The sequence below is a fragment of the Erythrolamprus reginae genome, chromosome 7 (assembly GCF_031021105.1).
Source record: "Erythrolamprus reginae isolate rEryReg1 chromosome 7, rEryReg1.hap1, whole genome shotgun sequence".
In the NCBI taxonomy this organism is placed as follows: Eukaryota; Metazoa; Chordata; class Lepidosauria; order Squamata; family Dipsadidae; genus Erythrolamprus; species Erythrolamprus reginae.
The window spans coordinates 8080874-8095065 of NC_091956.1; the positions used below are offsets into that span (position 1 = coordinate 8080874).

A 14192-nucleotide genomic window follows, 5' to 3' on the forward strand; every position below is an offset into this window, starting at 1 on the left:
GGTCTTACCGGTGTTCCCTCACCTTCTTTTAGATTTTATTTTTTATTTTTTTTAAATTTCTTTATTAAATTTTCACATATAATTCAACTCACACATTATTCTGTTTTACAGATTATAAACCATCTCTATTAACATTCTTATAGTAGATTTTTACCTGTTACATTCCATTGCATACATTATATTTCATACTTTTATATTCTAATATTTATTACATTCATGAAATAATAAATCAAACTTTTTACAAGGTAACTGCAGATTGTTTCAATTGTACTGTTGCTTCATATTATATTACAGTGTTCCCTCGATTTCCACGGGTTCAAACTTCGCGGAATGTCTATACCACGGTTTCCCCAAAATATTAATTAAAAAATACTTTGCGGGTTTTTTCCCTATACCACGGTTTTTCCCATCCGATGACGTCATATGTCATCGCCAAACTTTTGTTTGCCTTTAATAAATATTTTTTTAATAAACTTTAATAAATAAACATGGTGAGTAATAATCTGAATGGTTGCTAAGGGAATGGGAAATTGCAATTTAGGGGTTTAAAGTGTTAAGGGAAGGCTTGTGATACTGCTCATAGCCAAAAATAGTGTATTTACTTCCGCATCTCTACTGTATATCAAGTTAATTATTTTCCACGTGGTCATGGATTCTGCAGCTTGCTTACTCAGCCTGGACTTTGCTGCCTTTCATAGAGGAAGAATAAGGTTTATACAGCACCCATTAGGCTAAAACATCACCCTTCAGCAATATTCCATCCCAACGTTCAGTGCCTAAAAACCTATGATTACAACACGGATTGCTTTTTTAGCCATGATCTTACCTGAATTTCTCAGGTACTTTTCCCCACATTCACACTTTCATCCCAAGTTCTTTTCCATTTTTTTCTTAGGGATGCATTTTGCAGATTTGAGTACGTTCTCAAAATAGCAAAACAAAGGACATCTCAGCCACCAGATTCCATGAAAACATAGCAGCCTAATTGGCACCCACAGAATGAATTTGCAGCAGAGGCAGGACCGTGTTTTAGCTGCCAGTCACGTAGCCATTAAAAGATGAAGATCCCATCAGGGAAAAAGATGAGACAAACCTCTAGAGGCATCACATAGAAGATTTATCTAAAAAAAAACCTAGAAATCTTCTCACTTGATTGGATACGTCAATCAGTTTAGCTCTCTCTTCTCTTTTTTCTTTCTGCCCTGCTTTCAAAGAAAGCAGTATAGTTGAGTGCATTTTTATTTTGTTAAAAAAAAAAACTTGCCATGTTCTTTCTTGCCCACCTGTCATTGTTAAACGACTGTAAGATAGGCTATCTAATTACTTGGAGCTTGGTAGTACTACCCTGAGAGCAATGAAAGAGAGATAGCAGTTAGTCAATTTACAGCTGCAGTGTTCTGTAAAATTATTTGCTCTAAACAATATTTTCTGTGTTCCAATGATCAGTTTAGATCTGACTCTGGAAACAGATGCTCACTTATTTATTTGTCACAGAGCTGTCAAAAATCCTTAATGTCTTGTTACTTTGCTGTTACCATCACTTTATAATGCCTTAGTAAGACCACATTTGGAATATTGCGTCCAATTTTGGTCTCCATAATATCAAAAAGATGTTGAGACTCTAGAAAGGATGCAGAGAAGAGCAAGAAAGATGATAAGGGGGCTGGAGGATAAAACATATGAAGAATCAGGAACTGGATATGTGTAATTAGTGAAAAGAAGGACTAGGGGAGACATGATAGTAGTGTTTCAATATCTCAGGGGGTTGCCACAAAGAAGAGGGAGTCAACCTATTCTCTGAAGCATCCAGAGGGTAGAACAAGAACAAGAAGCATTGGGTGGAAACTAATCAAGGAAAGAAGCAACTTAGAACTAAGGAGAAATTTCCTGACAGTTAGAACAATTAACCAGTGGAACAGCTTGCCTCCAGAAGTTGTGAATGCTCCAACACTGGAAGTTGTTAAGAAGAAAGTGGATAACCATTTGTCTGAAGTGTTCAAGTTTTCTGCTTGAGCTGAGGATTGGATTAGAAGACCTCCTAGGTCCCTTCCAATTATATATATATATGTAAAATATTTTTGCTGATAACGAAAAGAAAAGCGAGACTATCATAGATCTGTTTCGGGCTTATTTGCCTTCATCAGGTAGACACACCCTTACTGAGATTTGAACCTGTGGCCTCTGCCTTTTAAGGCAGTGACCTTAGCCTCTAAGCTACAGGCTCATGTCCTGCATCAGATTGTACCAGGGAAGGGTTATGTGTGATTTTTTTTTTTGTCGAGTCACCCTGGCATCACAGCTTCCTTTTTGCCTCTCAGCCCCATTAGTGGCCATATTCCAAGGCAGATAAGATTTTAATAATAATAATAATAATAATAATAATAATAATAACAACAACAACAACAACAACAACCATAATAAATTAGATTTCTATGCCGCCCCTCTTCGAGGACTCAGAGCATATATATATATTACATGTTTTTTTGCTGAATTTGAAAATTAAGGGAGTAGGATAGATCTATTTTAGCCTTATTTTGGCCTCATCAGCTAGCCATACCCACTGGGACTTGAACCTGCAACCTTTGCCTTGTAAGGCAGAGAATTATCCTCTAGCCTTCAGTATCCAATCCCTTCAGCTCTGCCCCAGGGAAGGGTTACATATTTTTGTGTCGAATCACCCTGGTGTATTGAAGGAACATCACAGCTCCTTATTTGCCTCTCGGCCCAACCCAGGGCCATTTCCAAGGCAGTTAATTTTATTGATAGCCGACAATTCTATCTGTATGTGTCACATGTTTTTTTTGCTGAATTTGAAAATTAAGGGAGACTAGGATAGATCTATTTCGGCCTTATTTTGGCCTCATCAGCTAGCCATACCCACTGGGACTTGAACCTGCAACCTTTGCCTTGTAAGGTAGATAATTAACCTCTAGGCTACAGTATCCAATCCCTTCAGCTCTGCACCAGGGAACGGTTACATATTTTTGTGTCGAATCATATATATATATATGCCACTAATTCTAAATTTAGCCGACCTGGCTAAATTATTTTTGACATTTTGCTTTTATATGTATTACTTCCAACCCAGAAGCTGGATTTCTAGATGAAGTGACGTACAATAATATCATTCTGGGCCCTGGATATGACCGGCCGTACCAATTTGATCCCAACGTGAGAGAACCAAAGACTATCCAGTTTTACAAGCACCTCAACCTGAAGAGCTGTATTTGGACATTTGACGCATACTATGACATGACGGAGTTAATTGATGTCTGTGGAGGGTCTGTCACTGCAGACTTCCAGGTAATGCTTCTTATATGGGGAAACTCAGAAATGACACTGGCATGGTGGTTCCTATTGTAAATTCACCTGAAGGATAATAATACAGGGTGCGTTGAAAAAGTAATGCAATTTTTTAAAAAGTAATTTATCGAACAGATTTGCACAAACACATAAAATTCTTCAAAGTACTGACCTTGGGCCTCTACACATTTTTTCCAGTGACTCTGCCATGACCAGTACGCACCCTGGAAGGCGTCTTCGGGGACTTATCGCAAGGTCTTCGTCACGGCTGATTGGATCTCTTCTATGGACAAAAAACGGGTTCCTTTCAGGGCTGGGAACAAAAAGAACTTTGCTGGGGCGACGTCAGGACTAGGGGGGCAGTGTTGGCACCTGGTGTTTGGCCAGGAACTCGTAGTGCGTTGTGGCAAGGTGCGTTTTTCGTCCATAGAAGAGATCCAATCAGCTTCTGTTTGTGATATTCAGGGGATGAGGGACGTAGATTTCCCTGAAATATTAATAGCTCTGAAAAACCTCTTTACGCAGTGCCCCAATTATGATCATAATCATTATCGTCTGCTACCAGGGAAAGATAGGAAGGCCTGGTCATGCATACTTATTATTAATCAGCAATAAAGTAAAACGATAGGATTTTCATTTAATTTTCTTGCTTCTAAATTTCTCTGTCCCGAACAGGGAAAGAAATAGTTTGGTGTTTCATGTGAATGAGAAAAAAAAAATTAAGTCTCTCGTCCTTTTTTCCTCTCTCCCTCCCTCTTTCTTTGTTTCTTTGTTTCTTTCTCTCTTTCCTTCCCTCCCATTTTTCCTTCCTTTCTTCCTTCTCCCCCTCCTTCCACCTTCTTTTCTTTATTTCCCTCTCTTCCTTCCTTCCTTCCTTTCTTTCTCTTTCCTTCTTCCCCTCCCACCCTGCCTCTCTCTCTTTCTTTCTTTCTTTCTTTCCATCCCTCCCTTTTCTTTCTTTTATTCATTCATTCCCTCCTTACCTCCCATTCATTTATTTATTTATTTATTTCTCTCTCTTTCCTTCCTTCCCTCCTTTCCTCCCACTTTCTCTTTCTTTCTTTCTGTCCTTCTATCTTTCTCTCTCTCTCTCTCTCCCTCACTTTTCTTTCTTTTGGTCTTTCTTCCTCCTTCCTTCTTTCGTTCCCTCCCTCCATTTCTTTTATTCCTTCCTTTCTTCCCTCCCTCCTTCCCCTTTTCTTTCTTTCTTTCTTTTTTCTTTCTTCCTTTCTTTACTTTCCTTCCCACTCTCTCTCTCCCTCGTCTTTCTTCTTTCTTTCTTTCCTTCCTTCCTTCCTTCCTTTCCTCCCTCTCTCCTTCTCCTTTTCTTTTTTCTTTTCTTTCCTTCCTTCCCACCCTCTTTACCTCCCTCTCTCCCTCCTCTTTCTTTCTTTCTTTCCTTCCTTCCTTCCTTTCTCTCTCTCTCTCTCTTTCTCTCCCTCTCTCCATTTTATTTTATTTATTATTATTATTATTATTATTTATACATCACCCATCTCTCTGTCCAAGGAATCTCCGTATCCAAGATGTAGAAGCATATTATAGAATTGTCAAGGCTAGAGATGGTAAACAATAATTTTAAACCTTACGGGCTGGAGCGAGGGGCACGGCCAGCCAGATTGGTCCCTCTGCTGTCTAAGAAGGCCGGATGGTATATAAAAAACTGTACAGTACAGTGCTTTTTCCTTCGGTGATGACAGGTTCGGGATTCGGCCCAGTCGTTCTTGACAGTCCACGTCCCACTTTACGTCTCCTACGTTTACGTAACTGCACCCAGAGGTTGGGCTTCTCTTGAGCATCACACAGAGATGGAGTTTTCCTTCTTCTACGACACCATTCTCTGGAGAACAGGTAAGGGGCTACCTTTATTTTCTCTATGACACGGGCAGGCGGGGGTTCCAACTTATCGCCGCTACCGGTGGGTGCTGATGCTCGTGCAGCTCTGAGTGACTGGCGGCGCATGGACGCATCCTCTCCCAAGAGCGAGATTTGGCTTCTGCACATGCACAGGAAAGCACCAGTTGCGGCCCTATCTGGACCGGGACTCACTGCTCACAGTCACTCATGCCCCCATCACCTTGAGGTTCGACTACAGTAATGCTCTCTACATGGGGCTACCTTTGAAGAGTGTTCGGAAACTTCAGATCGTGCAGAATGCAGCTGCGAGAGCTATCATGGGCTTCCCCAGGTATGCCCATGTTACACCAACACTCCGCAGTCTGCATTGGCTGCTGGCATAGTTCCCTCTAAGCTAAGCAGTGAGCAATCGCTCATTTAAAAATCATCATCAACTCAGAGTTTTCCAAACCTGCCCAGAAGCCGATAGGGAAAGAGTGAGAGGGAAGGAGAGAGAGAGGAAGAGAGGAAGAGAGAGAAACAGATAGAAAAAAGAGAGGAAGGAAAAGAAAAAGAAAAAGAATGGGAGTAAGGAAGAGAGAAAGAAAATCAAAATCTAGTTTGAAACTAGCTCAACTATTTAAGTGGCATTTTGATATTGATAGAGTTGCCCTATTATGAGCTCACTGTTATAGACACACAGTACAGTATTTTATTTTGAAATTCTCTGAGGCAAAACAGGGTGGGTTATTTGTTTGTTTGTTTGTTTATTTATTTATTATTTCTGTGCCGCCCAGTCCCGAAGGGACTGCCGCTCAGACACTATACTTTTCGGCCCCCCAAAAAAAAATTAGAGGGAACATTGGCTGCTGGTCACAAGTATTGGTCATGACCTATAAAGCCCTTCATGGCATCAGACCAGAATATCTCCGGGACCGCCTTCTGCCGCACGAATCCCAGCGACCGGTTAGGTCCCACAGAGTTGGCCATCTCTGGGTCCCGTCAACTAAACAATGTCGTTTGGCGGGACCCAGGAGAAGAGCCTTCTCTGTGGCGGCCCCGACCCTCTGGAACCAGCTCCCCTGGAGATTAGAACTGCCCCCACCCTCCTTGCCTTTCGTAAAGTTCTTAAGACTCATCTCTGCCGTCAGGCATGGGGGAACTGAGACATCTCCCCCGGGCCTATACAGTTTATACATGGTATGTTTGTGTGTATGTTTGCTTTTAATAATGGGGTTTTTAGCATTTTTTTAAATCATTAGATTTGTTCTTACATTGTTCTTGTTATTGTTATGAGCCGCCCTGAGTCTGCGGAGAGGGGCGGCATACAAATCTAATTAATAATAAAAATAAATTTAAAAAGCAAACCTCGCAAGAAGACGGGCGGGTGCACAAGAGTTTGGTGCCAAAAGCGCTGAAATCTCCCATGCGTCCTCTCACAAGATTTTTTTCTCCCCATGCGTGCGCATCGCTCCGATGTGTGCGCGTACCCTACAGTCGCCCGGAGTTCAGTGCGCAGCTCCATTTCCGCTACTGGTGCGGTATACCCCCACCCCTCACCCTGTTCCGGTAGGAACCTGATACTGGACACGGGGGTTGAAAGAGGGAATTGTAGCAACCCTGAGACGCTACATTGTTCTCAATTTGGCCAAGTGGCTTCTTGAGAACTTCTTTGATGTTCTCCACCTGCTGGAAGTGGAGCCCAACTGAAGGAGCGGGGCGATGTGATGATTAATCCATGACCCTTTGTTAAGGAAGTCCAGATTGTTGCATTTTTTTTCTCTCTCTCTCCTTCAGGTATACAGACGGACAGCGTCCTCTCGGCCAAACTGCAGATCATCAGGATCTACATCCGAGATGATGGCCGGCTGGTCATTGAGTTCAAAACTCATGCCAAGTTCAGAGGTGAGTCATTCTTGCGTTCTGCAACTAACCAAGGATGGCCAAGTTTTTTCTGCCTCGGTATTCCAGATGTGTTGAATGTTGGTTGGTTATAGCAAGAGTTGGAAGGGACCTTGGAGGTCTTCTAGTCCAGTGTTTTTCAACCAGTGTGCCATGGCACGCTAGTGTGCTGTGAGACATGGTCAGGTGTGCCCTGGGGAAATTAAATATGGGTCCCCAAACTACCCTTCCTACCAGGATATCCCTTTTGTGTTCATTGAAACAGGCTCAGGTTTCACACTGAGTATAAGATTAGATTAGATTAGATTAGATTAGATTAATTGGATTTATATGCCGCCCCTCTCCGCAGACTCGGGGCAGCTCACAACAATGGTAAAAAACAGTACATAGTAACAAATCTAATAATTAGCAATCTAAATTACAGTTTTAGGTTAAAAAATCCAAAAAAGAAACCCCAATATATAAAAAAACCAAGCACACAATCGAATCATACACAAAAACTACATGGGCAATGGGGAGATGTCTCAGTTCCCCCATGCCTGACAGCAGAGGTGGGTTTTAAGGAGTTTACGAAAGGCAAGGAGGGTGGGGGCAATCCTAATCTCTGGGGGGAGCTGGTTCCAGAGGGTCGGGGCCGCCACAGAGAAGGCTCTTCCCTTGGGTCCCGCCAGACGACATTGTTTAGTCGACGGGACCAGGAGAAGGCCGACTCTGTGGGACCTAACCAGTCACTGGGATTCGTGCCGCAGAAGGCGGTCTCGTAGAAACCCTGGTCCAGTGCCATGTAGGGCTTTATAGGTCATAACCAACACTTTGAATTGTGACCGGAAACTGATCGGTAACCAATGCAGACCATGCCCTAATGTGTCCGGTGGATGCATTAGTCCTTAGATTCTTCCACATCTGGTATGCAATGGCCGTTGACCTTGAGTCAGTGATAAACATGTCCAGGATGCACAGCGGTGCCAGGAAGAGGATGGTGGTGCTACCCCTCTCTTAACAGTAATTCAAACTTTATCCAGGGTCCTCCAGCATGTCTTCCCCCTCCCCAAATTCCAATGCTCTGCCCCCCTCCCACCGTTACAATGGAAGCAATGCAAAGGCTGACAGGTTGGTTATAGAACAAAATAACAGAGTTGGAAGGGACCTTGGAGGTCTTCTAGTCCAACCCCCTGCTTACGCTCAGGCCACTTTTATCATGTTGTTGCTTTGGTGGAAGCTCTTCCTCCCTTTCTTCAAGACCATTTGCTCTTCCCCCACAAAGAAATCTGGACATTATGACAACGAAACTGCTTATTCCCGTCTGTACAGGGCATTTTGTGATGGAACACCACACCCTGCCAAACGCCAAGTCTTTTATCCTGACTCCGGACCACCTGGGAGGGATGGAATTTGACCTACAGCTCTTGTGGAGTGGACAGACTTTTGACTCCCCTTATCAACTCTGGAGAGCAACCAGCTCCTACAGCAGGTATGAAGAAAAATATTGAGATGCATTTGCTTTGAAGTTGCTATCAAAGTTGCTATCGTGGTCCAAGGAGATACGATGGATGGAAAGATGGGTAGGTGGGTAGATAGAAAGATAAATGGGCGGGTGGATGGATGGCTGGGTGGACAGAAAGATAGTTGGATGGATGGATGGATGGAAATATGAATGGGTAGGTGGAGAGAAAGATGGGTGGATGGATGGATAATAAATGGACCAAAGGTGTTGATCATTACCTTTAAAGATTACCTACCGGACTGCCTTCTGCCACACAAATCCCAGCGGCAGACTGGATCCCACAGAGTTGGTCTTCTCCAGGTCCCATCGACTAGACCAGTGTTTCCCAACCTTTTTTGAGCCGCGGCACATTATTCGTATTTTCAAAATCCTGGGGAACACTGAAAGGGGGGGGGGCGGGCTAAAGAAAAGTTTGGACAAAAAAACCCTCTCTCTTCCTCCCTTTCGCTCTATTTCTCCCTCTTTCTCTCTTTTCCTTCCTTCCCTTCATTCTCTCTCTCCATCCCTCTTTCTTTCTTTCTTTCTTCCTCTCTTTTTTGCTCTCTTTCTCTCTCCCTCCTTCCCTTCCTCTATGTCTTTCTCTCTCCCTTGCTCTCTCTCTCTGTCTCTCTTGCTATCTCTTTCTTGCTTTTTTCTCTCTCTCTTGCTCTCTCTCTCTCTCTTTCACTGTCTTGCTATATGTCTCTTTCTTTCTCTTTGCCTCTCTTGCTATCTCTCTTTCTCTCTCTGTCTCTCTTGCTATGTCTCTCTTTCTTTCTCTTTCTCTCTCTCTCTGTGCCTCTCTTGCTAAGTCTCTCTTTTTCTCTTGCTATGTCTCTCTTTCTTTTTCTCTCTCTCTGCCTCTCTTGCTATGTCTCTCTTTCTCTCTCTCTTTCTCTCTCTCTCTTTCTCTGCCTCTCTTGCTGTCTCTCTTTCTTGCTCTGTCTCTCTTTCTCTGCCTCTCTTGCTATGTCTCTCTTTCTCTCTCTGCCTCTTATATGTCTCTCTTTCTCTCTCTCTCTCAGCTGACTGCAAGCGGGAGCCCTGACGGCGGCAGCTGGACGTGGTGCTGGACACCGTATATGCCAGGCACGCAGCGCCAGCATGTACGACGTCCAGCAGAACGTCCAACCGCCACCGTCAGGGCTCCCACTTGCAGTCAGCTGAGAGAGAGAGAGAGAGCGATCCCTATCGCCGCCGCCATCTCCCCCGACGGCCACCCCCCCCCGCTCCCATCGGACACTTGCCATCGACGAAAGAGGAGCTCCAGCTGGGCGGGGCGCTGCCGGTACTTCCGTCCTGGGGCTCCCGCTCGCAGCTGTCCCCCGCCTCCTGCTCGATGCCGCGGTTTTCGGCGCTCTCCTGCTGGGCCCCAAAGAAAGAAGGCGGGAAAAAGGTGCGAAGAATGGAGCTCTCCTTCTTCCTGCCTTCTTTCTTTGGGGCCCAGCAGGAGAGCGCCGAAAACCGCGGCATCGAGCAGGAGACAGCTGCGAGCGGGAGTACCGGCAGCGCCCCGCCCAGCTGAAGCTTGGCGGCACACCTGGCCATGTCTCGCGGCACACCAGTGTGCCGCGGAACACCGGTTGGGAAACGCTGGACTAGACAATGTCGTCTGGCAGGACCTAGGGGAAAAGCCTTCTCTGTGGCGGCCCCAGCCCTCTGGAATCAGTTCCCCCCAGAGATTTGCACTGCCCCACACTCCTTGCTTTCCGCAAACTCTTAAAAACCCATCTATGTCGCCAGGCCTGGGGCAGTTAGAGCATGCCCCCCCTTCTTTCTGACCATTAAAAGTTATGTGTGGATGTGATTGAGTTAATTGATTGTTTTTTAAATATAAGGGGATGTTAGTTCAGAATTTTTAATTATTAGATTTGTTCGCATATCATTATTGAATTGTATTTTGTGAGCCGCCCTGAATCCTCAGAGAAAGGTGGCATACAAGTCTAATTAATAATAATAATAATAATAATAATAATAATAATAATAATAATTATTATTATTAATTAGACTTGTATGCCACCTTTCTCTGAGGATTCGGGGCGGCTCACAAAATACAATTCAATAATGATATGCGTACAAATCTAATAGTTAATTAGTTAAATAGTTAATTTATTATTATTATTATTATTATTGTTGTTGTTGTTGTTGTTATTATGTCAATACAACACAGCAAACAAGATCACTATGCTGGATTTCGTATTTCATCACCAGCCGGGCGCTTCCTAAGCACCTAGGACTGCGTGATGTAGCGGCGAATTATGTTTGCTGATCCCAGTAAAGCAGCCTTTTGCAATTGACAGGTGGAGATTTTGTCAATTCCGATGGTTTTCAAATGTCCGCTGAGATCCTTTGGCACTGCGCCCAGCGTGCCAAGGACCACTGGGACCACTTTCACTGGCTTATGCCAGAGTTGTTGCAGCTCGATTTTTATTATTATCATTATCATCATCATCATTATCATTATTAAAGCCCTCAGTGTCGCCTAGTATTGTGAGAGGTGGTAGAATGGGAAGCTTTCCCAAAGTCTACCACCATTTCTACGGTATTGAGTGTGTTCGGTTCCAGATTGCTCCGGTCGCACCATGAGGGGAAAAGCTTGCAGTTCAATGCACTAACAATAGTACTTTATCTCTGCTTTCAGGAAAGATTATTCCGGTGAATATACCATCTCCTTAATACCATGTACAGTCCAACCCACACAATCTTGGGTTGATCCCGGAGATAAGCCATTACCCTGCACTGCTCATGCTCCAGAAAAGTAAGTGGATGCTTATGTTGTTTTATGCCTGAAGATAAGTGTCATTATTTAAAGATTTATTTATTTTTTAAAAAGAGGAAATTTTCATCACGTGAAGAAATGGCCAAAGGCTATAATATATGTTTTAAATTCTGGAATTGGAAGAGACCGCACAAATCCCAGCGACCAGTTAGATCCCACAGAGTTGGCCTTCTCCGGGTCCCGTTGACTAACCAATGTCGTTTGGCGGGACCCAGGGGAAGAGCCTTCTCTGTGGCGGCCCCGACCCTCTGGAACCAACTCCCCCCAGAGATAAGAGTTGCTCCCACCCTCCTTGCCTTTCGTAAGCTCCTTAAAACCCACCTCTGTCGACAGGCATGGGGGAATTGAGATATTCCCTTCCCCCTAGGCTTATGCATGGTATGTCTGTATGTATGATTGGTTTCTTAAATTGGGGTTTTTTACATTGCTTTTAATAGATTTGTTCATATTGTCTTTTTACTGTTGTTAGCCGCCCCGAGTCTATGGAGAGGAGCGGCATACAAATCTAATAGATAGATAGATAGATAGATAGATAGATAGATAGATAGATAGATAGATAGATAGATAGATAGATAGATAGATAGATAGATAGATAGATAGATAGATAGATAGATAGAAAGAAAGAAAGAAAGAAAGAAATATACAAATCTAATTAATAATGAATGAATGAGTGAAGGAAGGAAGGAAGGAAGGAAGGAAGGAAGGAAGGAATAAATAAGAGGTTTAGCTGCTTGCTACATCATCTTCTTCTACGGTGGTACAGGTTTGTGTGCATTTCTTGCACATAAGTAAGCTTAAAGTCAACAAGGAGAATACAAATAGGAACAATTAGAGCCGCAATAATAGGGGAACATCTGAAGAGCTTTCGTGATGAGGAGGTTGAAATATTAACAGTAAACAGGCGGAGGGCTATTATCTGGAGGAATTGTAAAGAGGATGTGCGTGAGAGAAGACATCAGTGTCCAGGCAATTATACATGGCTGATGGAATGTAAGCAGGAAGAATTTAAAACAATATATCCTGGTCATCCTGAAAAGATCTTTTAGGACAAGGGTGTCAAACTCAGGGCCCTTAGGCCAGATCTGGCCCTCAGGGTTCTTAAATCTGGCCCGCGGGGGGGCCTGGAAACAGTGAAGGACCAGCCCACCGTTCCTCTAACACCACGTCTGCTGGAAGTTTGTCCCAAGCATCTACTACTCTTTCAGTCAAATAATATTTTCTCACGTTGCTTCTGATCTTTCCCCCAACTGACCTCCGATTGTGCCCCCTTGTTCTTGTGTTCACTTTCCTGTTAAAAACACTTCCCTCCTGAACCTTATTTAACCCTTTCACATATTTAAATGTTTCGATCGTGTCCCCCCTTTCCCTTCTGTCCTCCAGGCTATACACATTGAGTTAATGAAGTCTTTCCTGATAAGTTTGATGCTTGAGACCTTCCACCATTCTTGTAGCCCGTCTTTGGACCCTTTAAATTTTATCAATATCTTTTTGTAGGTGAGGTCTCCAGAACTGAACACGTTATTCCAAATGGGGTCTCACCAGCGCTCTATACAGCAGGATCACAATCTCCCTCTTCCTGCTTGTTATACCTCTAGCTATGCAGCCAAGCCATCACTGTTCTAGGACAAGGGTGTCAAACTCAAGCCCATAGGCATTAATCTCCTATTTATTTATTCATTCATTCATTCATTCATTCATTCATTCATTCATTCATTCATTCATTCAATCATGTATTTATTTTTATTATTTATATTTATTAATTTATTTTTATTTGTTTATTTATTTAGATTTCTATGCCACCCTTCTCAGCTGACTCAGGGCAGCCTAGAAATCCAAATAAATAAATAAATTTAATGTATTTAATATATTAGCAAGTCCAATTTTTATCCAAGTAGGACAAAAGATAATCTGCACCTATTAAAAAAAAAAGAGGTGGCGGTGAAAATAAAAACAGCTAGACAGACATTTTATTGAGCACGGGAACAAACCATGGAAATGATTGGCATATAAAATGAAAAAGGAGAAAGAAAGAATATGGATTAAACCACTGGAAGATGAGGTGGGGGGGATTCTACAATATCGGAATCAGCAGGAGGGGAAATTGCCTGAGAATATTATATAAAGAATGAATAGTTGCAGAAGATAAAACATGGGAATGTTTGGAACAAGCAGAAATTCCTAAAACACTGGAGAAAGTTTAGTTTTCTAAAACTATTAAGAGGGGAAAATAACAACGATGGAATAATTAACAGAGGCAATTAAAAGACAGAGGAATGGTAAAACACCAGGGCTGGATGGAATACCAAAGAGCTACATAAGACATTGGAGAAGGGGTTAGGCAATGTAATGTTGGAATTGTATAACGAACTTTTGACAGACGCCAAGGCACCAGACCTATGGTCGGAGGAATTCATTACTTGGATACCGAAAGAAGAGTCTGATTTGCAAAAAATTAAGAACAATAGACAGATCTCCAAGTTGAATGGGGACTATAAAATCTTTGCATCAATAATGGCTGAAAGACTTTTAAAAATATTAAATCTGTCTGTCTGTCTGTCTGTCTGTCTATCTGTCTATCTATCTCTACCTACCTACCTACCTACATCTATCTATCTATCTATCTATCTATCTATCTATCTACCTACCTACCTACCTATCATCTATCTCTACCTACCTACCTATCATCTATCTCTACCTACCTACCTATCATCTATCTCTATCTACCTACCTACATCTATCTATCTATCTACCTACCTACCTATCATCTATCTCTACCTACCTACCTATCATCTATCTCTACCTACCTACCTACCTACCTATCATCTATCTCTACCTACCTCTATCTATCTATCTATCTATCTATCTATCTATCTCTCTCTCTCTCTCTCT

The 14192-nt window shown here is 42.8% G+C and overlaps 1 protein-coding gene across 1 annotated transcript in view; it reads left to right on the forward strand.

Moving 5' to 3' along the window:
* The window catches only part of FRAS1 (Fraser extracellular matrix complex subunit 1), a 214211-nt gene that overhangs the window by 184008 nt on the left and 16011 nt on the right, over nucleotides 1-14192 (forward strand). Inside the window, exons 57-61 of the mRNA XM_070756926.1 lie at nucleotides 3089-3303; nucleotides 5004-5154; nucleotides 6937-7044; nucleotides 8353-8512; nucleotides 11166-11282. Coding sequence (XP_070613027.1) covers nucleotides 3089-3303; nucleotides 5004-5154; nucleotides 6937-7044; nucleotides 8353-8512; nucleotides 11166-11282 — 751 coding nt within the window. The remainder of the gene's footprint in view (nucleotides 1-3088; nucleotides 3304-5003; nucleotides 5155-6936; nucleotides 7045-8352; nucleotides 8513-11165; nucleotides 11283-14192) is intronic.